This window comes from Eschscholzia californica, unplaced genomic scaffold, assembly GCF_041429995.1.
Source record: "Eschscholzia californica isolate CP2 unplaced genomic scaffold, dmEscCali1.0.p SCAF_5, whole genome shotgun sequence".
NCBI classification, from domain to species: Eukaryota; Viridiplantae; Streptophyta; class Magnoliopsida; order Ranunculales; family Papaveraceae; genus Eschscholzia; species Eschscholzia californica.
The window spans coordinates 13,941,283-13,967,074 of record NW_028238472.1 but is presented as its reverse complement, the minus strand read 5'-3'; the positions used below and the strand labels follow the sequence as shown (position 1 = coordinate 13,967,074).

Below are 25,792 nucleotides of genomic sequence, written 5' to 3'. Positions count from 1 at the left end.
TAACAAGATGAAGAGAGACACACTCTCTTTGAAATCCTAGATCTCACAGCCCCCCTCAAACCACTGGTGAAGAGAGACAATGAACCATCAGTTTGCTTCGTAAATACGTGAAGAGATCGAGTGGTAATCCTTTTGTACAGATGTCGTCGACCCTAGGGGTAGGGGTGGGAATTGGTCCGGACGGGTGGGAAAAGAACACTAACTCAACCGGTCCGGACAGAACGGGCACAAGTCCTAAGTGTCCACTCGAGCAAAACGGACAGACATTTCAGATTTTTCTCCAACAAAGTGCCCGTCCGTGACCGTTTTGATAGTCGGGTAAACCGTGTATCGGTCAGGCACCGATCACTAACATGAACAAATAAAGAAATTTTTATTCGTAATTAGAACTGTTTAGTAGCTAAAAATACAACTTTCTAAACTCCCACTTTGCAATTCCAAAAAGTAAATGAATACAAAATTAAAAGATAATCATTGAGATTTCTCATGGATTACGATCGGTTTTATTGTTCTTCTCATGGAATACAATTGGTGTATTGTGAATTTTAGGATTACTGATCAGATATTGAGATTTTCGAGGAGAGAGAAAGACTAGAGAAGTAGTCAAGTACTAGTTTGCGGAAAATAGGCGGCCTAGCTAAGACCCAAGCAACATGATGAATTCATGGTATATGCTCACCCCGGGTAACATGATGAATTCATATTGCTAGTTACCTGGGGTTCAATGTCAAAATCTCCCAGGGAGGGGGGTTTTGGAGGTTTATTAGATCATTACATCATATGATGGGAATATCGTAAAGATTAGAACAATCACCTAAGTTCTATGAACAACATGAAATATTGATAACTGTCCTAAATGCTAAAATAAAGATCACTAAGCAAGTCCAAGAAAAAAAAATTATATTTACTTTCTTTTTTATATATTAAATCACATGGATGATCCAATACGATAAATCACAGACTCCATGAATTGAATGCACAATCTCGTTTATTTTAGAAGAGATGCACAACCGTTAAATGATATTGTTCTAGAACATCAAGAAGAAAAAGATTGATATAAGTATATACATAATACTTGTATGCACAACCATCTTAGAGAAAAAATCCACCTTAGGAAGATATCAAATATTGTATGGATAAAAAAGAATAGACAATTCAAATCACTTTGTCCATAAACTGATTGAGTAATGTATTATAAAATCAGTCAATCAGAAATAAAAAATAAAAAATAGTACCTCTGATAAAAATTTCTTCATTATCTCGGGTTTCCAATTTCATGGTTTCGTTTTATGGTGTTTTTCTCGTTATTCGTCATAAGCATTTCAAGGAATTCGAATGAAAGAATTGAGTTGAATTCTGGTATTGTCATTATACCTGAAAATGAGACATTTTAGAATCCTATGGTTATGAAGTAGAAATCTTAGCACCATATATGAAATTTGTGTAGAAGTACCTGAGCATTTTTCATTTTGAACTTCTGAAGCTCTTCTTGAGCAGCTTCGAGCCTGTAGAATACGTCAAATCAAGATCTCAGTATTTCTATAGGAAAAAACTAAACAAACTCTTAATCAACACCTACAGTGTCGAAATTTGTTAGGTGGTGGCCGAGGAATGGTTTATATATGAACAACGCAAAGTGAAATAACTTATCTAAAATTCAGAGCGACACATGAACATTTCAATTATGTTAGTCTAGCATCGTCCTGTTTATTGTCGTATAGCCAATATATATACATATATCAATGATTTTACCTCCAATGCAATTCTTCTAGTTCTTGCAGAAGCTCTTTCTCCCTCTCATTGGCTGCCTCCATCTGCAAAATAGGAACAAAATTATGAGATATTTTCACTGTAACTCATCCTTTTTTTCATCTCCTTAATCGAAATTATCTGACTTGGGGTCTAAGTCGAACAAAGACAAATTTTCAAACCCCTTTTTTTGCTTGTCAAGTTGACTACTTAGATTGTCTGAGACCATAAGCTAATTTGACCCCAACTGAGTTACTTTAAAGTCTGAATAGAGTGATACAAATATATCCCACTTGGAATAAAAAATAAGTTAATCAATTACTTTAGTAGAAAATATGATATGTTAACACAATACAGAAAATTGTTATTTTAACGGAGAAACATCATAGTTTACTATGGCTGTTTACTCACTAGAAAAGGCGTTAAATTAGAGCAAGTGAATATATAAACTATATGTTATGGCATCGCCTTTGACATCAGTTAGAACGTGTTTTTTTCAAAACAGTAATATTCTAAACTTAGTCTTCGTAGACTAGAGACATACATGTTACCACCCAACCATAGTGGGGCTCACGTTCTTCTAATGTTACTTTGTTTAGTATCTTCTACGTGATTATTCTACTTTGAGATTTGAGAAGCTTACACCATATATCCTGTGACCACCCATTTCTATTGACAGTGAGGTCTAAACTTGTGGAGCAGTATCAATTTTTACTAGAGAGATTCATTTCGTTTATTGAGAAGAAAACAGAGAATGGGTCTGTAGTACGTACCAGTGACCTCTCTGGAAAGGATGCAACAGATGGAGAGTTTTCTCCAACTGCACGATTACCTGAAGGAATATAAAAAATGATCTAGTAAAACTGATAAATAGAGAGAATTGTGAAAGTTTTGATGAGACTTCTGCTGGTACCTGTCGACTCACTAGATGGTAATTTCTTCATCATTAGTAGGATAAGATCCTGTCAAGGATTAAGCAAGAATTGAGCATAAGTAGCGAACATGACAGTTTAAATAATATCTATCACTAGTATACCAGATCTAATTGTTGCTTCCAGAACTTGTTTAAGAGCAGTGTTAGTCTTTTTTCTTTCCATTTTCAGATTTGAGATCCGATAAATTCAAAAGATTGACTTCAAATTGTTTTTTTTTTCACGGAAATTTTGTCAAAAGTCCCTATAAATTTTGATTTGGTGAAAGTGTCACTCAATTTTTTCTAGTCTTCGGCTCCCTAGGCATTCTCGTAGTTAACAACTGATTGTAAAAGAGTTGCAACTGGAAAATGGTTGCAACTGGTTGCAAAAGGGTTGCAAAAAGTATTTGCAATGGTTGCATTGCATTTGGGTTTTTAACCAAACAAATTACAAATGTGTGGATTTTCAACCAAACAAAACATAATGTCTTTTCAACTAAAAAAAACTTCAAATCGGGCATTCGGCCAAATTTCTTGTAAAAAGAAATAGTATCATTCAGTTACAACGCTTATTAGGCATCTTCAATTTAATTGACACGAATAGCCATTCTAAAGACTAAACTAGGCAATTTTATATGTTTATATAAAACCTGAAATGCAAGAGATCTAGAAGATAAGGTAATTCCATACTCTTTCAGCTATATTCAACTGCAACATGTCATGCAAATGCAAGAACACCGAGAGGCCCTGAGGATTTGAAGATGTAGCATCACCAGCTAGAGAAGATGTAAGAGACTGGGACATCACCTACATATTGTAGATAAGAAATTAATTGAAAGAAAAGAACAATATAGGTTTGTATTAGGAAAGATGATCCAATAGCATTACCAACATTAACTTATTTGGTTTACTATTAGCCAAATAGGAGTTTTAAGGTTGCCCACATCTCTTTTGTTTCCTAGACATTTGTGATTTCTGGTTTTGGGTCTAACAAACTAAATAGACAAGTAAAACTATTACAATCCACCAACTCAACTCTCTTCTGTAGTTCAGTAACGTTAAGTTCAGAAACAATTCAGTAAACTTTAATTCTCTTCTGAGAACATCAGTTTAATATCTGGAATATTGGAGAAGCATATCGGAGGGTAGAAGCTTAGGAATGCTTAAATGTAACAGAACTTTTATAAACCTGCAACACAAGAACTCATGGCTTGTTTGGATTTGCCCAACACGATCTCTATGCAGGCCCACTAGGTTAGCTTTTCATTAAGTAATAATAGATTGGCTGGGGGACTGGGCCTTTCTGGGTGTGAGCACAGTAGCAAACAACCGTGGAAGCCAACCCAAACAGGATCAGCACATAGCTTGGACCCAGCTCAATGGAGCACTAGTGGCACTTATGTAGTTTCTTTTTTTTGCAAGTTCAATCTGGAATCTGACTCGAGGTCCGAATTAACTCGAATCAGGTTTTCAGGATCATTGTATCTGTCTGATCCGTCAGGATCACTAATTCATGTTGACTTTCGGTACATTTGATTCAAACGAGTCAAATTCCAACAATGGGAAAAAAACACTTTCGCCGGTAGGGAAAACTCTAACGTTCCCACTATCGGATTCGACCGGCAGTGCTACCGCAGTAAGAGCTTGGGTTAAAATTTACTCAACTCCACACAGCTCTAATCTTGCCTACGCCTTGTTAAAAACTATAGGGTTGTGATATCATCCAAGTGGGTTGATAATATGGAATACTACTTTCCATTGTCAAATTCGTGGCTCCTAGCAAGATTCTAAAGTTAACACAATAAAAAAGCTATTTAACGAAAATGAACATAAATTCTTAAAAAGTAAATAAACAAATAAATAAAATTAAATACCATGGACTGCATGCCCTCACTTAAGACCTTACCGACCTGTAAGCTGTGACTCTTTTGCAACATGGGGGATGGAGATGCCTGAAATTAGAGGATGACAGTTAAACCGGTTCCAATTAAAAGAAGGAAAAAACAAATCGCGAGGTAGTTTTCCCTGTCACCTTTTCTAAATTAGGCTTCTCAGATGACACTTGGAAACGTCCTTTTTGCTGCACAACTGGTCGTTTTTGTTTTTCATCGGAGCTTTCGCCATTTGATGCTGCAACTACATGTTTGAGTTAGAGAAAACAAAGAGTCAGAAATGCCTTGGCACTCCTAATGCCTTAAATGCAGAAATCTGAAGTTTATGAAAAGTCAAGAATATATGAAAGTTATTAGTAAGAGAAAGACAAGAGAAACTTTTAACTGCACATGCCTGGCAGTTTCGACGGTTTTAGAAGAGTTTCTGGGGCCAAATCTTCTACTGCTTGTCCATTCCAATTTTGATTTTGCCTGTCACTGGAAGAGAGCTTCGAATATAAAAGCAAATCAGATAGAACATAATCCTTACAAAGTCAAACAGAATCAACGGATGATCAATGAGGAGTAATAAGTGATATTGTGCATGAAATGAAGAAATCTAAAAGATAGATGCAAGAACTATAGAATTAGGTCAAGTATTCAATGTTAGCAGTGAGTTATTAACAGTAATATGTTGCTGGATGTTGTTAGAGTTAGATAAGCTACTAAGATTATGGTTAAATGTTCACAAGTAAACTTCAATCGAAGCAAGCATACAGCTTACAACTTTTGTGTTATAGAAGTGACAGAAGGGATCATATAAACACAGAATATTGATACTATACTAGTATACTTGATGCGTAGAAAACTTCTCCGGAAATCGTTGCAGTAATTAGGTTAGTAATTTGATCAGGTAAAGTACTAACTATTAATGATCCTATCACAAATAACGAAAACAGAAGCATCATGTAATTTTGTTTCCCGAGTGTATTTGACTTTCAGGGCATGAATATTGGCAGAACGAGTGAATAATATTGTGATACATCTGGCATCTTGACTCAGGACTAAAGATCGGTTCCTGAGATTATTTACAAGAACCTATTCATATTTATCAAGCATATTGTGTTATAAATAACTGACGGAAAGCAGTATGAGCTGCTAATTTTTTAACCATAAAATATCAGGAATTATAAAATATTCATCAGACTAAAGTAAAAGGCATCTGCTTAGTTTGTGATCAGTATCAAACCTGTCTTGTTCAGAAGCAAGCTCTTGCAAGTTAATCTGTGATGATGCTCCTCTATTGTGGGGAGAACGGGGAGGCACACCATTACTGCACCTTCCAGATATACCTTCTTCGGGCTTCACACTCCAATGATGTTCAATGCGATCAATATCACGCGGCAACTCCTCCTGCAAAGTACATTGTTCACAACTTGAATTTGAACCAGCAATGCTTACGTCATCCTCAGTTTTGTTATGTCTGTCGCTGGAGGAGGCAAGTCAACAAGTTATTTATTAACAAGAATTTTTAAGCAGAAGCAAGAAACGCCTGAAAATGAAGTTTGACATCCCCTACGCATCAGAACATAACATTTACACATAAGATGGAGTTTTTGTGACACTAAGATGAGAATTTCAGACACTCGGTAATAAACTGTTATATTCTATTTCCAATGAATGAGGATGCAAAAATAACTCATGCACGTAAAGGAATGAGGATGCAAGACCAACTCATGCAAGTAGGAAGAACACTCCTATTTCCCTAGTACCAATAAGTGTGAACAAGGATGTTGTATATTAATAATTTAGTACCACTTACGAAGATACTATAAGTCTAAAACTTAAACATTTCTATTCCCCAGAGAAGAGGCGAGTAGAAGGCTAGAACAGTCCTTTCTTGATATTAGAGGACTAGGATAAAGATAAACTGGGAAAACTTTTGTAAGCTGAACACTTTTTTCAATTGAGAAGGGCAAAATAATATTGAGAAGCCTAATGATCATTGTATGTCCCAGCCTATGTGCATCATCATGCATATCCCATCCTATGTGTATACACACAAACACTCTCATATTCTTTAAATTACTGCGACAGCAACTCGGTTGCATCATACTCACCACCCATTAAATTTTCCAAAGTTCTTTCAAGTTCTCTTCCCTTATACATATTTTTCTCCATTTTCCTGACCTAAAAGGAATTTATATCTCCATTCCTAACAACTCTCCATTATCTCCCTTCCTGGAATTCTCAATCAGTAGCTATCTTTCCACCATGTATTGTCCATCTCTTAAAAGAAATCTTTAGAATTTTTACTCCGTACTATTCTTTACAGAATTCCATAAATAAATTAAAATTCAAAAGTGTTGATCGTGCTTGGTTGTACTATTAAAGTATTAAGCAGTAATTGGAGAGGAAAAATGATATATTCTTACCTGAGGCTGAGATGGTTCATACTTAAAGAGAGAGCTGGCAAAGGATATGTCCCATTTGGCATCATATCACTGTCCTGCAAAATGCCCGTCTTAGGATGCTATAAATAATATCCTCGAACTCTCGAAGCAGTAATAAGATATAAAAGACTTACTTTTTGGGCACCGTCGCCCTTCAAACAGTGGTTGATGCTAGATAACTGGGGTTGTTTTTCTTGCAAATCCAGCTCATGTACAGGAATCGAGATCTCTGCTTGATCTTTCTCAGCGATAACGTCCTCGCCATCCTGAATCTAAAGAAAAGATACAAAACATAAAACCATTTGTTCCATTGAAACTACCAAAACTTGTGAGTTCATAAGGAAAAAGTAGAAAAAGGGCATTAATGTACCAATGCAGCCTGTGCTTTCATGTCTTCAACATTGAAGTCCCATGCGCTGATTCCTCTTTTGTATTCATTCTACACACAATTTCAAGAAAATCATTCAGAATACTGCCTCCCAAAGACAGAGAGGTCTAATTAAAGAAGAGGACTAGAATCCTTCTAGAGTGAATTCCTAAGAAACACAGCAGGTCTATGACTCCATGAGAAATGATTCGTAGCTGAACTTAAAATATTCAATATTCAAACTATTGACGAGCAGCAGTTTTTATGAAGAAATGCCAAAAACTTATCAACCACAAATAGTAAACAGCAATATATTATTTTAGTAACAACCTCTTGAGTACACTGAGAAAATTGTACCGTCTAAGATTCGAAGAAGCATAAGAAGTGCGCAAACCACCCTTTTAATCAGGTAATCACACATTTCAAGTTTGTGATTTGAAAACGGTGGTTATGTTCAAATAGAAGTAGTTCTGAGGGGATGTCATAGTAAGGAGGTTCTGCTTTCAAATATGCAGCACTGTGACAAAGGGGACTGCTGTGGATGGTGTGCCAATATATGATTTATTAATTTAATGGGAGTGTTGTTGGATGTGTCTACTCCTTCCTACGCCAACATATCCATCGCAAACTAAGAACAAGTATTGAATTTATGCGAGTATAAACCGAAAGCCAAAATACATGAAGCTTTACTTCTGGGTACTTTACTTTCATCGTTAATACTCTAATAGCACAACACCTTAATTGGACCAACTTTTCGGCCACACAGAATATTTCTAATTTGCCAAGTTGCATCAATCAACAACACAATTTCTAACCGCCTCCCTATAGGAAAAAAAAATTGGAATGCTATTTTCTACCATGTAGATCATGAGGTCATCCTCCTTAAGTCAATAATAGGATCATGCCCATGAAGATCTCACATATCAAGGTGTGACATTGAACTTTTGCAAACATCTAACCAAGTTGTAGACAAAACTAAACATCTATGAGAAGTGTAAAGAAACGACACAATTCTAGATGAGCAAATCACCACATATGGAAAAAAGAACGTCTCTTTCACTAGGCACGTAGAATTGCAACAAGTGAAAGAAGAGAGTTGGCATCGGTGAATGGAAAGAAGCATATTACTTACTGGTAAAGATAACATATGGTGCTATATGAAACAAATCTGGTGGGCATAGCAGAGCCCATAAAAATAGTCAACCGAGACCGAATTGTCATCAATATAAGAAAATGTCGTAAACTTAAGAAACACCTACATTGCACTGTACAGTACTGTATATAAAGTATAAACCACCTAAGGAACCTTAAGGCAGTGGTCATCCAGGCATGACATAGTGACACCATATATAGGGTTCAAAGTAAAAACCTGGGATATTTCCTCCTTTTCCCCATCAGGCATTTTCTTTTGAGCAAGCATAGCTTCATCCTTTCTCTAATGAAAAAGAAAATAATAGTTTTGAGTAAACGGCATATATGAGGGCAAGCAGCGGATAACTTTATCATAGTATTCAGGGTAATAGTGCTCTAACCTTCAATTCTTTGATGCGATCCCCAAGAGTAGGCAGACCCTCTAAAATTGTCCGGTGAATGTAGTCATTGGACCTAGCTTGCTTAAAGAAGGGATGCTTTAACAACTTACGTGCAGAAGGGCGCTTTGAAGGTTGTTTTACCAAGCACATAGCAATCATTTGCTTAAACGACTACGGGGAAGGAGGGAAGAAAATCATTTTATGATAAACTGTATTAATACTTTAAATGAAAGTGAATTTATGATGATGAAGAAGAGCACCCTAGAGAACTTCTTATCTCTCTCATTGTCCAGTCCCGGTGGCGAATTTTGTAAAGTCATGAGTAAAACCTGGCAAAGAAAATTTAGTTTGAGACTAAAGGAAGTCGTAAGCAACAACGCTTATACTTCGCCATGCTAACTACAGCATAGAACTGTCAAGTCAGAATTTATATACCTTCATTGGTGGATACTTGGAAAAAGGAGCATGACCATGGGCAAGCTCCATGGCAGTTATACCAAATGACCAAATATCTGCCCTGAAGGAAGAAGAACGTTACACCGTGGCATTTAGCTTATCAAAACACAAGAGAAAGTAGAAAATAACGAACTTGAAGTCATAGCCGTTTAACTGCTCCATAACCTCAGGTGCCATCCTACAATAAGAAGTCAAAAACAAAAATATATCACAAGAATGAATATTAAAGTGAAAAGCAAACAAATAATCTAGCATGATATAATACTAAAATCATAACATACAGAAATCACAAATTACTAGCATAGAAGTGTACCAGCAAGGTGTTCCCACAAAAGTGTTTCTCGAACGCTGCCTATCACCACAATCAAAAAGGCAAGCAGAAACACCGAAATCTCCAAGTTTTATTGCACCATGTGCATCAACTAGAATATTTCCAGCCTGGAGAGATATAAGATTAGAGGCAGACGATAATAGAGCAGCTGAACAAAAATTATATTCATAAGTTGTCTAGAACTGAATATATATATATATATATATATATATATATAGGGAAAAGAATAACAGTGCAAGAGAAGATCACAGATTCAAAGAAATAGCAAAATTGAGAAATGAGAGCCCTACAAGCTACAGTGTGAGGACTGTCTCACATGGGAGAAGGGCTATCTAGCAACCAAGAATATAATATCTAGGTCATCTCCACTCATTGCCAATTGGTTTTGAGTTGGATGACCACAAACTTAACATGGTATCAGAGCTAGGGCCACACATGATAGGCTTAAAAGCCACACGTGCTCCACGTCACCCGAAAAAAACACGTGTTAGGCTAACCACGCCATACGTGTGAGGGGGCGTGTGAGAATAGTCCCACATGGGAGAAGGGCTATCTAGCAAACAAGAATATAATATCTAGGTCGTCTCCACTCATTGCCAATTGGTTTTAAGTTGGACGACCACAAACTTATCATACAACATAATCCTATCCAACGATGTGTACTTTAGGGAACAAAACAGAGAAAAGAATATCTAATCGCCAAATTCAGGTAAGAGAAAAGAAGCTAGTATAAGTAGAATTACATGAGTTAGAGAGAAATGTATCTTCAAAAATTTAATAATAGACTACCTTTACATCCCGATGGATCTGCCCATGTTGATGAAGATACTCTAAACCCTTCAATACTTCACGTAAGATGGTTGCAATAACAGTCTCCTTGAAACCATCTGGATAAGCAGCCTTCAATATATGAAGGCAAGAGCCACCCTCCATAAATGGCATGATTACCCATAAAGTTTGTTCACTAACAAAGGAACAGTATGCCTTCAAAACATTAGGATGATCAACTAACAACATCGTTTGTGCTTCACGAGCAATTTTGTTCTGTCAAAAAACCAATAGACTTTATATCAAATAAAAGCAAGCAGGGAGATAGAATATAACAAATTTTAAATGTGGCAATTGAATACGGTTCAAACCCTTAAAAGCTATAATATTTCAATTGTAGGCAAGATACATCAGGTTCTAGGGTTAAGGAGTTGTGCATGTCATTATTAACTCGTGCTATTCATAGAAACATCAAACAATCGTTATAGCATCTAAAATCGATGAATACGAAGGAATCAAACAATTTTGATACGATTGAATTGCAAAAGTTTTTATAATCTATTAAATCAAAAGTTGTGAAATTACCAGATCGCTATTATTCCTCTCAAAATCAATGATTTTGATAGCAACGATCTCATTATTAGGTTTACATAAAGCACGAAGAACAGAAGCACTAACTCCTTGCCCTACTTCCTCATATAGCTCATAATGTTCACTTCCAATCGGAAACTTATTCCTCTCCATGATTCAAACAAACAAATCTTCCTTCTCTACAAAAAAAAAAACAAAACAATCAGAAATCTCAATCAAACAACAAGAAAAGAAAATCAAATCAATCCAAATCTGTACCAAATTTATGATTTCGTATCAGCGTAAATCATCAGAGATGATCGATGAAATCAAACATTTCGACAGATTAACGAAGAGGAAAGAGAGAGAGAGAGAGAGAGAGAGAGAGAGAGAGGGAGAATGAAGAAATTTAGAGAGAGAAAAAAAAGAAGGTGAAAAGGTAAAGCTAATGGTCTCCGTTGTTCCTGGAAAAGATGAATGAACTTTTGATTTTGCTTCCTTGTAAAGAGAGGTTCTGTTTCCCCTTCGCTCGGAATGGTAGAGATTTTTTTTAGTGAGAGAAAGAGTCGCGCTTTCGCAGCTTATACGCGGCGGATATTTATACGCAAGAAAGCCCGCCAGTTGTATAAACCTCTTTTGCCTTTCCTCTAGAAGATCCAAACTAACTCTCACGTGACTTATATATGTCTTCGACTTTTCAGAATCCAACACAATTACGCGACATCGACCGTTGGATCTACCGGTGAGTAGATGATAACTTTGACTAATTTGATGGTAATAAAAGATAGACAAATGCTAAACAAAACAAAGCGGCATAATTGCTTCGTAAAGCTATTTACTATACACAACCATTTAATTTTTATAAAATTGCTAAACAACACTAAAGATCGATTTATTGATTTTATCTAGCAAATAATTTTTTGAATCTTAGATTGCTAAATATAACTATGTTTTAACTTTTCAAAATTATTTACTAGACACAATTTTTTCTTTTATTAAATTATCAAACAAAAATAAAATTGGTTGTATTAGTGTTATCTAATATTTAAAACAAATACTTAAACGTGTTATAGGTTTTAAAAAAATATACATTATTTATATGTAGTATGATTTTGTGTAGTATGATTTTATGAAATATACATTATTAAAGTTTAAACTAAGCTTAAAAATATACATAGTGATTTTATGTTGTATGATTTTATGAGTATCCCACGGGATTTTTTTTTTGTTGAAAATATATCCATTAGATTTTTTTTTTGTTGAACAATATCCGTTGGACTTGGTAAACCAAAATTCTAATCTATAAATACCCGTTGGACTTGATAAACCAAAATTCTAATCTATAAACACGATTTGATTTAATGAAATATACACTATTAAGGTATAAACTAAGCTTGACTAAGTCATAGTAGTTAGGGTTATAGAAGACACTTGGTGATTTTATGTATGATTTTATGAATGAATATCCGTTGGGACTCTTTTTTGTTGAAAATATACCGGTTGATGAGGAACCAAAATTTAAACTAAGCTTGACTAAGTCATAGTTATTAGGATTATAAAAGATATTATCTTTATCTCTTTGAACCAATATTTTTTGAGAAAAAATTCGGTTATATTTGATTTTTTTTTTTCTTTGAATTTTACCTCAAATTATAGCTTGTAATGCTCTGATTGGAATATAATATTTTTTCAAAAAAAAAATATTATATTTTTTGAGAAAAAAAGATATTATCATTTATATTTTTCCCGCTGATTTATGCAAAAAAAAAAATGCTCTGATTGGAATATAATATTTTTTTGTTATTTGTTAATATTTGGTTAACTTTTTAGTTTAATGTTCTAATAAATTTCATTTATGAATAATTAATTATGGTAATAGAAATTTGAATATTTAGAAAAAATTTGATTATATTTGATTTTTATTTTGCTATGATGTGGTGCTCGCACGTCTAGGTTTTTGCTCGGTTCGCGTGACGTCAGACGACGATTTTACGTAGAAATAGTGTCACATGCACCCCGAGTGAATGTTTAAACTCGTTATGCGTGTGCCACGGAGGTCTTTAATCACGACTGGCGTAAGCCCGACGGGATTGACCGCGCCCGCAGGGCGCGGGAGATACCTAGTCTTAAAACATTTACAATGGTAATAAAAAAAAAACATTTACAACGCATGGTAACAAAGCAAAATGAAATTCTAGAGTAAAATTTCATTATAAACAACATTCGTTGTAGCATCTGATTCAGATTCTGGAAGTAACACATTTAATCTGTTACTGATAATGCATTTCGAAAAAGCTACATATAACTGCCCATGGCTAAAAACGGGAGTTCGTAAATCAATCCCAACATATTTTACTGACTGCCCTTGAGACTTATTTATTGTCATTCCAAATGCCAACTTTATTGGAAACTGACGTCTTGTGAAATGGATGCCCAAATCAGAAGAGGTTGGTGTGAGTGAAATTCTTGGAATGAAGACTAAGTTGCCAACTTTGTCTCCATTTAATATTTTAGCTTCAATTACTCGTGTCGCACACCTGACCACCATCAATCTAGTTCCATTACATAGTCCATCTTTTGGAGAAAGGTTTCTTAACAACATAATTGGACAACCCACTTTAACTTCTAAGTTGAATGGTGGGAACCCAGAAGGATTGAGATTATTAAGCAACTCATTAGGATAGCGAACTTCCAAGTCATAGTTGTTATCTCCTGTTTCTACCATTTTGTCAGCCGCGAGATAACTATTTCTTTCTTCTGGAAGTATATTTAGAGTTACATCATTGATTGCAGAAACATCTTCATTATGGGCAGATAAAATAGTTCTTTCTGTGAAGTAATCAGGTGTAATAGTTTCAACCACATCCAACCTTGGATAAATGGCATTAATAAGGTCCATCACACTATTGCATCTGTTAATTGAAGATGGTAATTTCAAACTTTCTTCTGAGCTTGACCCAACCTACCAAAATAGATGCAACTTAAGTTGTTCAAAACCTATAAATATTTAAAATAATCCAATTTTACATAAAAACAAATGATATTTATGTTTTGTTAAAATTTACCTCATGTAAAAAATTCTGAAACATGTGATTTGCAGGTCCATCAATCCTTAATCGCATATTCTGGGAAAGAGTAACAACATCAATTGCATTCCAAATAGATGATCTTCTTAATGAGGCCCCCACAATCTGCTCCCTCACCCCTTTTTGTATAACGGGTAGAATCTGTTGAAAATCACCGCCAAGAACAACTGTTATACCACCAAAAGGTCTTGTACTATCACGTACATCTTGAAGTGTACGATTTACAGCTTCCACGCAAAACCGATGTTGCATTGGGACCTCGTCCCATATAATTAATTTCGTTTCTCTAAATAACTCTGCATGTGGAGTCTGCTTACTGACGTTACATATGGAGTCTTCATGTACATCCAAAGGAATACGAAACGTGGAATGAGCCGTTCAACCGCCAACCAATAGTAAAGACGCAATACCAGAAGAAGCAACAGTAATAACTATATTGCCCCGTATACGACATGAGGCAGCAATTGTGTGATATAAAAAAGTCTTACCAGTTCCAGCACCGCCATTTAAGAAAAATGTGCGACCTTCGTTATCATTTACAAACTTAATTATAGTCTCATAAGCGGATCGTTGATCACTGTTTAGGCGTTCGACATTTGAAGTTACATCTGATTCATTTATAGACATTCGAAGCTGCATATTGTCATAAATCAATCTATTACCCAAAATTTCAGTCCACATTTGTTGGGGTTTTGGCATGGTTAGAAAGTTATCTTGAAGGGTCTTTCCCGACTCTAAGAGCAGTTCATTAAGGTGATACAACCCATAATCAAGTATTTGTGTCTCGGTTGGATTGGTAATTTCATGTGTTGTTCGAAGTTTATGTGCAAGATCATCACATATGTTTATTGCAAACTTGCCCCATAAATCATGCGGATTCAATGGATGACATTCTAAGAGAATGACACAGAAAAGCCTCCTCAACTGGTATCCAGTATTCATAACAACTGCTTCCTGTAAACATCTAATCCACTCTCCATCATCTTCTAAAAGTCCACGGGCAACACATGCCGATTTGAAAGTGTCATATAACTCACCATTTACAGTTCGCAAACTTTCAAATGATGAAGGACCTTTTACAACAGTTAATAATAACCGTAAGTAAAATCTTTCTCCTGCATTAGGACTGACAAAATACATCCTCCCTTATAGCGAAACCTCTTCTTCTTTTATACCAAACCTTATTTTGTTTATCCCAGACAAAGTGTTCGGGAAACTCTTGATAAGTGTAAGCTTTTGCACTTGGATCATTTTCACAACAGGTAAAAAATGACATTAAAGAAGACTTTTGTTCTGCAGCTCGACGTTGAATAACCCCGGGTTGTTCATCTGGATCAAAGATAACATGATGCATACCAGGTAGATGTACTGCCAATCTCACTACAGCTGGTTTCTCTTCATGTAACACATATCCAAATAATCTCCAAGCAGCTTCTGGTGGTGCAATGTACCTAGAATCGAGGTACTGTTGAATCTCATCTCTCGCTCCCACAATTACAGTAGCACGATCATCTCCCTTAAAGATGTATTTGTGAATATATTTCACACACCGTACACCTGCACATACTTCAACATTAATATGACAATCGAACAGTTTCGAAAGATATGGATTGTAAGGAACCACATCTCTGTTATCAAAAGGATGACCCCTGATGGTAAAAACACGTCCATCATTCCGACGACGGTATATCGGATATCCATCTTCGCCTAATGTTGTTTGAGCCACAAAAGTTTGTGGATAACCTTTTGTACACTTTCCTTTGCTCATGCATGGTGCGTCAAGCCTTTCCTTACCACATTGACCGTGAAGCATACAATTTTTTACGGTCTGAAAAAGTAGTGGATCCTCATTTTCATCTGGAAATTCTGCAGAAATAACGCGATCGACTTGATCAACCTCGTGAATTTTGTCTGATTCCTGTAGAAATATGAGGGCATGCATATGAGGTAAACCACGTTTTTGAAACTCAATTGTGAAAACATGAGCAACAACTTTACCAAACACTTCAGCTATTTTAATCACGTCCATTAACTTTTTCCTTTTTAACTCAAAAACTCGTGCAACCAAATCAGGACGATCAAGAACCGTCTGATTAGGCAGAAGAGTAGACGTTATTTCAGGCCACTTCGGATTTGCAATCATCGTCAGAAAGATGTCAGGATGGTGGTGGTATCGTGTGATTGCCATCGAATCTTGATATATTTCAAATAGATGTCTACTACCACCCATAAATGAAGATGGTAAGATGAATCTCTAACCCACTTGATCCGGTTGTAGCCCATCATCTGCTATATCAGTGAGCCCCTTATATAACTCTGAATGCAGGTTACTTTGATGGTGCCTTATATATCTTAAGCGGTTTTACTCCGTCGTTGCCCATGCATCTACTAAAAACTCTTGAAATAATTTACCGCCTCATAAAATTGTTGAATATTTGTCTGGACGTTGAAAGAGGCGATAACTAAAGTACTGCATCTGAGTTAGTCGTGTAGTACTGCGTCTACTGAGTCGGACATCCCACTGCTTAAGTTCGGGTTCCCAACCAAGCATCTATAAAGGAAAAAATAAGACATAATGCAGTGGCAAATATGTTGGGTGACATTCAGATATCCTCAGTAGTTGTCGCCCTTCAAGTGCAGAATAATATCTCTCGACGTAGTAATTTCACTACCATCTCCAGGTAAAATAACAGCAATTTCATCCGCATCTGGTAGATTATAACGTCTTCGATCAGTCGCTGCACTATAATGAAGACGAATAGGTAAATTTTGATCATCCGAATTTAAGACATCTAAAATTGAGTAAGCCTGACAGAATTTGGGATAAAAGACATTATGAGCCAACATGGTATCTTGAGTAATTTGGAAAACAGTAACATCTAAGTCCTCATTTCTTCCACTACGAATTCTTAAAGCAGAAGAAGGATCATAAATATAGAGTTGCGCATATGATCCCTGCATTCCTGGATCAGGCAAGAGAGATCCTGTTCTATGACGCAACTCTTCATGTATGGTAAAGGATTTAGGACCTCTTCCATTTAAAATTCTTGATTCTAATGAGCAACCCAAACTTGTAAACGCATTTGCGGCATTGTATCTTCGAATGTTCGACCTAAATGAGGTTGATAAATAATCATCACCATCATATAAAGCTTTAAGGGCTGGAGGTGGTTCACGGAGGTCCGGGAGACATATCTTCCCTTGCAAACAACATGTTCCAAAGAAAGGCGTTTTGATAGAAGAACTGAGCAATCTTTCATCAATCCAATGTAGAGCTTTACAATGAGGGCACACTATATTCATTGGTCCAAGAGAATGACGTTCGATAGAAACGGTAGTGATGTGATTCCTTAAAATTTGTGTATTTGTATTTAACTCATCTTCACTACTACCATCTTCAATTTGATCTTCAATAGGTGGAAAATTGTGTTCAGAACTTTCACAATACTCCCTCGGGCGCTTAGACGAACGTGTACGACTCAATGTCGAGTGTACTACCTATCGACCAAATTCAGATACTACTTGGTTGGGAGGAAGTCGTGAGTCGTTGTTGTTATGAGTTAGATTGTCACCCGCTTCCTGTGCAATTAGTTGATCATGGTAAGCAAGGAATTAATGCAATAAAAAAAACATACATAATGATACATACAGATGGTTGATTTTCTTTTTCTTTCCCTTTTTCTAGACGTATCGCCCTTTCCCTTTCACGACGGAGTCGTTGCGCAATTGTACGAACCTATTGCATTGCATGTGTATTTTATACATAAACATGTAATCTAAATAATTTGAAAAATAATGACCAATCATTTGAATGAACTGAGTGCATACATTTAATTGCTCCACTGTGTGGTCTCCAGAAGTATCATTAACCGTAACACTTTCTCGTGTACTTTCTGACATAGGATAAAAGCCCTAAGTACCAAATACATTGTACCATTTCAATTTAGATTTCACGACTAAGGATGCAGATTAAAACTATACACACCTGGGAAGCTAAAAAAGAACATGTATATATCAAATAAAATTTCTTACCTAGAATAGGTATATAAGAACTCCTATATGAAGCAGCTGAAGGTTCTTCTAGACCGCTCTTCTGTTTAAGAGTAACTCCTGTCGCAGAAAAAATGTGAGTGAGAGTGATGAATGTGTTACTACACAATCGTTTCAATCAGTAACTACTTTTAGCTTATATATATCGACAATATGGTGATGAAAATTTCAGTCAGTAACTATCATTATTTCTATAGACAATTGTTGCTGAACTCGATTTTGGAACTAAGGTTCATGAGCTTATGTAATATAAAAAGTTTTGGAGTTTAGATTATTGAATTTGAACGTATATACCGTTGTATTCGAACACTGGCATATGCATTGTCTGCTCACAATATTTTAAACTTTATCTGAATAAGTACACATTTTGTACATATGTTGGCATTAGTTTTACAACAAATAAAATACATATGTTGGCATTAGTTGTAAACAAATACATGAGATTCATTCAAACTTTATATTGCGCAAGGAACCACATGATCGACTTAAAATTCCGATTCTAATAGTTTATAGGTCCTCTGTAGCACAAAATTTAGAGAACCTATATTTTTTACACTATAGATTAATTAAAGAAAGATTGAACAAGTTGTCATAAATAATGAAGAAATTGAATATTTATGACTTAAGAATCTATTATTGAATTATATGAAGAATGTTTAATTTATATGAAGCAACATAGGACCTTGTTGAGAATTGTCGAAAATAAAATTATGGCTTAATGAACCATAACTATTGGGTTACCAAATTTTACATTCATGTGTTAGTCATTGGGTTACGATTTGATTAGGATTAAGGTTGAACAACTCGTTAGCTAAAAGTTTATTGAACTGAAATCCAATAATGTACTGTGGTTTAAACTTTAATGGAGTATATGTCTCCAAACTTAAGCCACAGTACACGTAATTTGTTGATTGTTGTATGTTTATCTGTTAGGATTGAGACTGATGGTGCAACAACATGTCCTTCCCAAATGAAGACTAAGTTGCCAGATTTTACAGTGTAATAAAATAAAATAATTCAGTTAGAGAACACTAAAAACTTGGAGATGTTTACAGGAAGATTGAACTTCATTGTATTAATATTGATTGTTTATCTGTTTGTCTCAATAAGAGTGATGGTGATATTCTAAGTGAACAATCTGTTCAAGCCCAGCTTGTACGGCAGTAGATCTACACTATGAGTTGTTGGGAACTGTTCGAAAATCAAATTACCTATCTACTTGGATCGCTAAGGACATGATATCAAATTGGTTAGTGACAGGTTAGCGTACATGCATATACAACATAAAATTTAAAATATGAGTGTGAAACTTACGGGTCTCAGCGGCAATCCAAATGGGCCAAGTGTATTTGTAGTAAACGAAACAATCCTTTCTTTAGGGCAATATGATTATCATCATGAACTGAAATTAAAAACATTGATCAGAAAAGAAAACAACCCAAAGATCATTCTGGTTAGTTGAATCAGAACATATGAACCAAGTGTACGTAACTAAATACTGAATTTGTAAAGCCTAAATCTTACCACTAAGAGTATTCACGATACCGGAACCAAGTAAGTTTGTGTACGTGACTATGAGTAATCACGATACCAGAACCAAGTCAGTGTGGTAAACCAATCATCCTAACTACTTCTCATCAGTTCTCATAACCAATCATCCTTACTACGGGTGATTATAAGTTTAAGAGATTTTAAAAGTTAGAAAATTACATATGGACAATCATCCTAACGATACCAGAACCAAATCAAACTACTGAACTTTTTTTCAATCTCTGAATTCCTTTTGTTGCTCCATTTAGAAAGACAATAAAAGAACTTGGTGTTATACAAAATATTGGAGGCTATACCCACAATAATAAGTTTGTTGGAGTCTCTAGATAGTGTATGTATTCTTACTTCTCTAAAAATGCATTATGGCCACTAATTGTTATATCGATTGAGCAACCCACATATATAAAATTCCTATTATTAACAAAGGCTTCTTCTCTCAAAATACGTTGAATTATATATGCCAACGGTATAAGTCATACATATCCTCCTCTTGTTCTTGGTTGTCCACGACTTTGACGAAAGTAATCGATTTTCACCGCATCACTCTTTTTAACCCTATACCTGCACTATCCTGTCATGAAAAATAAAAGTGTTCTTCATCATGAACAAAACCTTCACTGCATCTTTAAAAATTCTAAACAACAAAAAAAGGTGTATCGAACAATAAATAAATCTGAACATTTACGAACTCACTTCAAAATCAATTGGTAATGACAAAATGACTTCAATGATAACAAACAATATCTGAGCTAAAAAACCTTAACATTCTCTTTCAAAAAATTATAATATCACGACTAAAGCACAACTTGTTAAACTACTGTAGAAGTTCATGATATCAAAAGACTGAAGCAAACTACTCAAGTATTACCTTTTCGACATCTCTCTAAACTTCTCTTAAGTAGATGCAGCAGATCCAACTTTCCTTGGTGCAGCTCGAGTACCTAACAAATGAGTCAGACACATGATCCAAACAAAATTAATATCCTGAAATCAAACTCGAGTTACATTTCACAACTTAAGATTGAGGCTACCTTTGGTGTCTGAATGAATATTTATACAGTTTGAGGTGGACTGGATTCAAAGACAATGTGTGCTTTTGAAAAAATTTGCCTGTGAGTGCCTCTACATAGTGACTCCAATCTAAAGTTAAGAAGATCATAGTGACTCCGATTAAATGTCAACAACTATGATCTTCTTAACAATTAAATGTCATCTAACATATCTTTGTCATGAAATAAACCCTAATTGTATTATTTTTTATTGAAAATATGCACATATCTGTCATTAAAGAACAAAAAGGTATTTTTATCTAGAAATGCATGATACCAAACTATGATAAAGGCCAACGGGAGGAACTCTAAACAAACTATGTTAAAGAATCCCAGGCGGACCATTAAACAAAAAACTACTTGAATTTTTCTCTATAGTAAATGTAAAATAAATTAGATAGATGGTTCAGAAGTCGCTAAGCTAAAATTTGTTTTGTCTATATTACGTAAATGTATTTATTTTTAGTTTTAGCTCATTATGCCTGGTTTACACGGATTACAAACTTGCAAGAGTATGGTAAGCCCGAAAATGATGTCTTTTAACTAAGGCCAACACAGGAGTGACGGGTCTCCATTTTTGAACTGAAGATTTAAAAGTGATGCACCATGAATTGATGATTGACATATCTATATATGTATTTATGGGAAAACTAAAGTTTGTTTGGAAATTCTAATCTAGACTTTATCCAGCATATAACTAATTGTGAATCTTGAGTAGTTCTAAAATCTTGGATGTCTATGAAAGGCTCTATTTGGCTACCAAAAGAGGTCAAGCAAAGGAAATGCCCCCACCACCACACACCTTTCCTTCCCTATCCTATGGATGAAACGTTGATTCCTAAAAATTACACCAATTTAATGTTTCTATCCAAGTAATAAACATTGAAATTGAAATTACATTCAAATCTCAATAAACTATTTAATCGAATTGAAATTAAGCGAGCCTTAAGTCTAAATTTCCTATTAACTTCAGTTTCTCTGGAACATTTATGCAAACATGTAGTGTGCATCAAGTAGAAGTAATTTCACACCACAAATTTAGAAGAAATCTAGAGAAATTATTCAAGTTACCTTGACACTTAGTTGATTCTTCAATTGATGATTGGAAAAACAGTGTTTTGTTAAGCTTCCAGAACTTCTTAAGCTTCTTATTCCTGCATGAACCAAATACAAATTCCTCAAAAGTGAAACGAATGAAAACTACAGTTTCCAGTAATGAAACGAAGAACAATCAAACAGATTCAGGTAGGGTTTTAGAAGAAGGGTTACTGACTTTCCAATTGAGAAACACGGAGTAGTCGAACTCCACTTCACGTTAGGAACAATTTGGATATAGTTCTTCAATTTCAGTGAGTTTATTATGGAGAAGTTGGAGATGATGGAGATCATGGAGGAGGATGGAGGAGAGATCATGGTGAATCGCAACTTAGGAGAGAAGATGAGTTAAGAGTGGAACGTGTGTTTCTAAAAAAAAATGGAAGATCATGGGGAAGTTAAGAGTGGACGTGTGATTAGTGTTATAAGCTTGTGAAAGAAAATTGAAGTTCTAGGTCGTTAGATTAAATTTAGTGTTTTTGATTAAGGGACCCGATTTAACAACTAAAAATGCAGGGTCAAGATTTACAGACAACGTTTATGACTAAGCAAAAAACCTAGCTGAATTATTATATAGATTTTTGTCTAATAGTTGTCCTTAGCAAAACTGAAGTTGCATATAGTAGCATCCTAAAAGATTCATTGGGTCATCACTTGATGGTCAAGTGGTTCAAACTGTTTGACATAAACCTAAACATGTATTATATTAAAACAGCTAAGTCGATTTTAGGAGATAAGTTTGACCGTCCATTTTATTTTAGAAATTTGGTTGGGAACACGTCCGACGGACGATATAAAATCCTTTCTATGTAAATAGACTAAAAAAAGAAGGGTATCTTTCTCAAAGGCGTTAGCCGAGAGGGATCTTCCCGTCCGTAGGACGGGGAGGAAACCTAGTCTATTTCATAGGAGGTCGAATCCATGGTTATTGAATTTGAGTTATTAAAAATATAAATGGTGAGTTTGTTAGACTTTAGGCCTCTTTTACTGTAGTTGGGTTTTGGACCTCTTTCATTTGTAGTTTAATTTCGACAGTTATCGTACTTATCACATTTTGATGACGTATCAATGTCATGTAATGACTAACGTATAACATAGTCCATTAAAAAAAACATTGGATAAAGACCTCAATCCGCACTGTCTGATTATCCTTTATTCATGGTGGCCAATACGCGGACAACCGTTTTTCTTATACGGACAACTATTTTTGGGTCCGATGCGAGTCAACTATGCTTGACTTAGTTGACTTTAATTTAATAAGGGGACAACTCCATAAAGTCTTAAATACTAATAATTAGTAACTTGTGGAATACTAACAAAAATAATGGTGGCCAATACGAGGACAACCGTTTTTCTTATATGGACAACTATTTTCGGGCCCGATACGAGTCAACTATGCTTGACTTAGTTGACTTTGATTTAATAAGGGGACAACTCCATAAAGTCTTAAATACTAATAATTAGTAACTTGTGCACTACTAACAAAAACAATAGTTAAAGATTGAAAACCTAAACTGTCTTCTTCTTCCTTATTCTTCTTTCTTCACTTCTACTAAAAGTAAACTGTAGTTTCCACCATTTTTTTTATCAAACCCTAGATGGATGAAGAAGAAAAAATCTCTTCTTAGTCTTATTCTTCTTTCTTCACTTCTACTAAAAGTAAACTGTAGTTTCTACCATTTCTTTTTATCAAACCCTAGATGGATGAAGAAGACAAAATCCCTCAATCTGCACCTGAAGAAGTTTTTCCGGACATTTCTATAATAGGCATTAATGACATTGATGAGGTAAAACAGAACATAACTTGCGACGAAAATCTGGCAAAATCGGACAATTTTCCAGATTTTCGTAGCAACTTAGCTTCTGTTATGTCATATTTTCGCAGGAAACCGACGAAAATATTGCATAACAGAAGCTAAGTTGCGACGAAAATCTAGCAAGTTCTCTGATTATGCCAGATTTTCGTCGCAAGTGAGGTTCTGTTATGCCATATATTTGCAGAACCCCAATTACCATATTCATCTTCCTCTTCACCATCGTTTTCAGAGTCGGAACCAACAGATCCATCTTCGTCTTCCACATCTTCTCTGATTTTCTCTCCCATCAGTACCATCTTCTTCTTCATGGTTGGTTTTAGAGTTTTAGGGTTCTAACCTTTGTCTTTGGGAAGATTCTACAACAACTCTCTTGCCTTTGTTTGATGCCATAACCACCAATGCTTCTCCAAGGAATTTCTCTCTCTAAAAATTTGGGTGACGATGAAGAACAAGTAATAGAAGAGATGAAGACTAACTAACCTAGGGTTTATGGAGAAAGAGGGAGGTCATCAAATAATACATCTGATTCTAAGAGGACTTGAGTGAAAATAATAGAGAGTTGTCCCCTTAGAAACTGATGTACATATAAAAATTTAATTTTTTTACGTTGTCCACATAAGATAGTTGTCCATTATAAGAGAAACGGTTGTCCGCGTATTGGCCACCTTATTCATTGGAACGTCATAAACACATAAGAGATGCCAATCCTGGATATTATCCTGGTCAGAAATAGTAATACGAATTAAATTGAAAGATGAAGAGATAATATTAATATTCATCGCTTGTGACCATAACAATAGGAGTCCACCACTTCGACTTTGCGATGGAACCTGGTACACATGTTCAAGACCTGCATAGCTAAAATCAGGAATACGTAATAAGGAAGTAAGACGAGTTTCAAATAAAAAACCCAAAAAAAAACAGTCGCCTTAAGGAACTGTTTAAGAGTTTCTCTTGTCGGAGCATTCCTCAATCCCCCACAATTCCAAGAGAAGCAACTCATGGAGCTTTGGGGTAACCGTGACCCGTGCAAGTTCTGCCTTTGTAGTCGATGGTTTACCAAACAAACGTTTATAAATTTTTTGCATACGTTCCTCAGTCTGACCCATCCCGGTATTAGATATAGGACTCGGAATCATGAAAACCCTTGTTGAACCATTAACCTGTATAACTTTAGATTTTTTTCGCCTGGTTCAATGAGTCCAATAGGTCACCGAATATGTTATGAATAGAATCTGAGTTTTGTTTTGCATTCATCTCCTAACTCGAAGAACAGTCTGTACCCCCCCCCCCCCCCCAACGACTCAACCATCTGAACATTTAAAGGTAAAAAGGATTCCATTTCACCGTTGATTCGACGCACACTGAATGGAATTTTGAAGGACTCGCGATATTTGGGTTTTATTGCTTTAAAACCCAATCCTCTTACTCGTCAGTAACATTCCATTTAAGGAGATCTTAAAATTCAAGGATGGTCGTACAAAACTTAATCGTGTGTCCAGTGATTCCACAAGAAACACAAACCCTAGGTAAACGTTCGAACCGTAATTCAACGGAAATAAGTTGATGTTGGACAACCGAAGGTTCAATCGTTGGGGAAGGGCTTCGAGGATGTTGAATTCTATTTTAACACGACCATATACACTCCATTTATTGGCATCTTCTTGTGTGGTTGGTTGGTAAGGCCCTAATTAATTTGCTAACCTGTTCACCATAATATTATTTAAGTGTCTGATTGGTAATACCGTGCATTTGAACCCAAAACATAGCCGAATCAAATGAGTGATCTCTTGGTGGAATGGAAACATCACACTCCTTTAAAATGATTAATTCATCTGCCACTACCCACAGTGAACTGTCGAGAGCAAGACTAAGTTCCGTGGTTGTTGTAAACCGAATGAGAAATTATTTGTCTATGACCTCCGTTAGAATCAAATTATTTGGACCATGAAGAACACGAGAAAGTCTCATCATGGCATGGCCAATATCTAATATGTTTTCATTGAGAACACCACTCTTATTATGACCGAAATGTGCGCCAATCAAATCTTAACCCTCGACCTCCACCGTCGGGCAGTCCAATCAAATCTTAACCCTCGACCTCCACCGTCGGGCAGTCCTCTGTTGTTAATGC

At 35.5% G+C, this 25,792-nt stretch overlaps 3 protein-coding genes and 1 long non-coding RNA gene across 8 annotated transcripts; all 4 read right to left on the bottom strand.

Moving 5' to 3' along the window:
- Positions 1 to 970: 970 nt before the first annotated feature.
- Positions 971 to 11,885, bottom strand: LOC147537263 (uncharacterized). Of its 5 annotated transcripts, none has more exons than XM_086643569.1 (22): positions 11,290 to 11,885; positions 11,026 to 11,210; positions 10,462 to 10,716; positions 9,655 to 9,779; positions 9,475 to 9,519; positions 9,321 to 9,402; positions 9,146 to 9,214; positions 8,886 to 9,056; positions 8,723 to 8,788; positions 7,357 to 7,425; positions 7,121 to 7,258; positions 6,969 to 7,042; positions 5,783 to 6,022; positions 4,949 to 5,031; positions 4,695 to 4,792; positions 4,573 to 4,614; positions 3,353 to 3,469; positions 2,663 to 2,711; positions 2,523 to 2,581; positions 1,753 to 1,814; positions 1,454 to 1,505; positions 971 to 1,374 (listed from the first exon to the last, which is right to left on the bottom strand). In XM_086643569.1, exons 2-22 carry the CDS (start codon positions 11,182 to 11,184, stop codon positions 1,369 to 1,371), a joined length of 2,061 nt encoding a protein of 686 aa, XP_086499695.1. In that variant the 5' UTR covers positions 11,185 to 11,210; positions 11,290 to 11,885; the 3' UTR covers positions 971 to 1,368. The 5 variants fall into 5 exon arrangements, with proteins under 5 accessions (XP_086499695.1, XP_086499694.1, XP_086499692.1 ...); XM_086643568.1 differs by having other exon boundaries at positions 4,695 to 4,798; positions 11,290 to 11,882; XM_086643566.1 differs by having other exon boundaries at positions 4,537 to 4,614; positions 4,695 to 4,798; positions 11,290 to 11,661.
- Positions 11,886 to 13,204: 1,319 nt separating this feature from the next.
- On the bottom strand, positions 13,205 to 14,348 carry LOC147537262 (uncharacterized). Its single transcript, XM_086642753.1, has 2 exons — positions 14,076 to 14,348; positions 13,205 to 13,972 (listed from the first exon to the last, which is right to left on the bottom strand). The coding sequence occupies exons 1-2, from the start codon at positions 14,346 to 14,348 to the stop codon at positions 13,205 to 13,207; spliced, it is 1,041 nt and encodes a 346-aa protein (XP_086498879.1).
- A 126-nt stretch (positions 14,349 to 14,474) lies between these two features.
- Positions 14,475 to 16,284, bottom strand: LOC147537261 (uncharacterized). Its single transcript, XM_086642752.1, has 2 exons — positions 15,255 to 16,284; positions 14,475 to 15,169 (listed from the first exon to the last, which is right to left on the bottom strand). The coding sequence occupies exons 1-2, from the start codon at positions 16,282 to 16,284 to the stop codon at positions 14,475 to 14,477; spliced, it is 1,725 nt and encodes a 574-aa protein (XP_086498878.1).
- A 1,469-nt stretch (positions 16,285 to 17,753) lies between these two features.
- LOC147537260 (uncharacterized) lies at positions 17,754 to 20,635 on the bottom strand. The gene is made up of 6 exons (XR_015226198.1): positions 20,566 to 20,635; positions 20,177 to 20,268; positions 19,461 to 19,548; positions 18,129 to 18,206; positions 17,925 to 18,008; positions 17,754 to 17,832 (listed from the first exon to the last, which is right to left on the bottom strand). It is a non-coding gene; the product is annotated as an uncharacterized LOC147537260 (long non-coding RNA).
- Between the last annotated feature and the right edge of the window lie 5,157 nt (positions 20,636 to 25,792).

Coding starts and splice junctions, on each gene's coding strand:
- LOC147537263 (XM_086643566.1), bottom strand. CDS start 11,184: ATGGAGAGGAATAAGTTTCCGATTGGAAGTGAACATTATGAGCTATAT. Junction 9,215..9,320: donor CCAAGTATCCACCAATGAAG/GTATATAAATTC, acceptor TTTCTTTGCCAG/GTTTTACTCATGACTTTACA. Junction 4,615..4,694: donor AGAAGCCTAATTTAGAAAAG/GTGACAGGGAAA, acceptor CTCTAATTTCAG/GCATCTCCATCCCCCATGTT.
- LOC147537262 (XM_086642753.1), bottom strand. CDS start 14,348: ATGCAACATCGGTTTTGCGTGGAAGCTGTAAATCGTACACTTCAAGAT. Junction 13,973..14,075: donor TTCAGAATTTTTTACATGAG/GTAAATTTTAAC, acceptor CTATTTTGGTAG/GTTGGGTCAAGCTCAGAAGA.
- LOC147537261 (XM_086642752.1), bottom strand. CDS start 16,284: ATGGCAATCACACGATACCACCACCATCCTGACATCTTTCTGACGATG. Junction 15,170..15,254: donor TTGGTATAAAAGAAGAAGAG/GTTTCGCTATAA, acceptor CTGTTGTAAAAG/GTCCTTCATCATTTGAAAGT.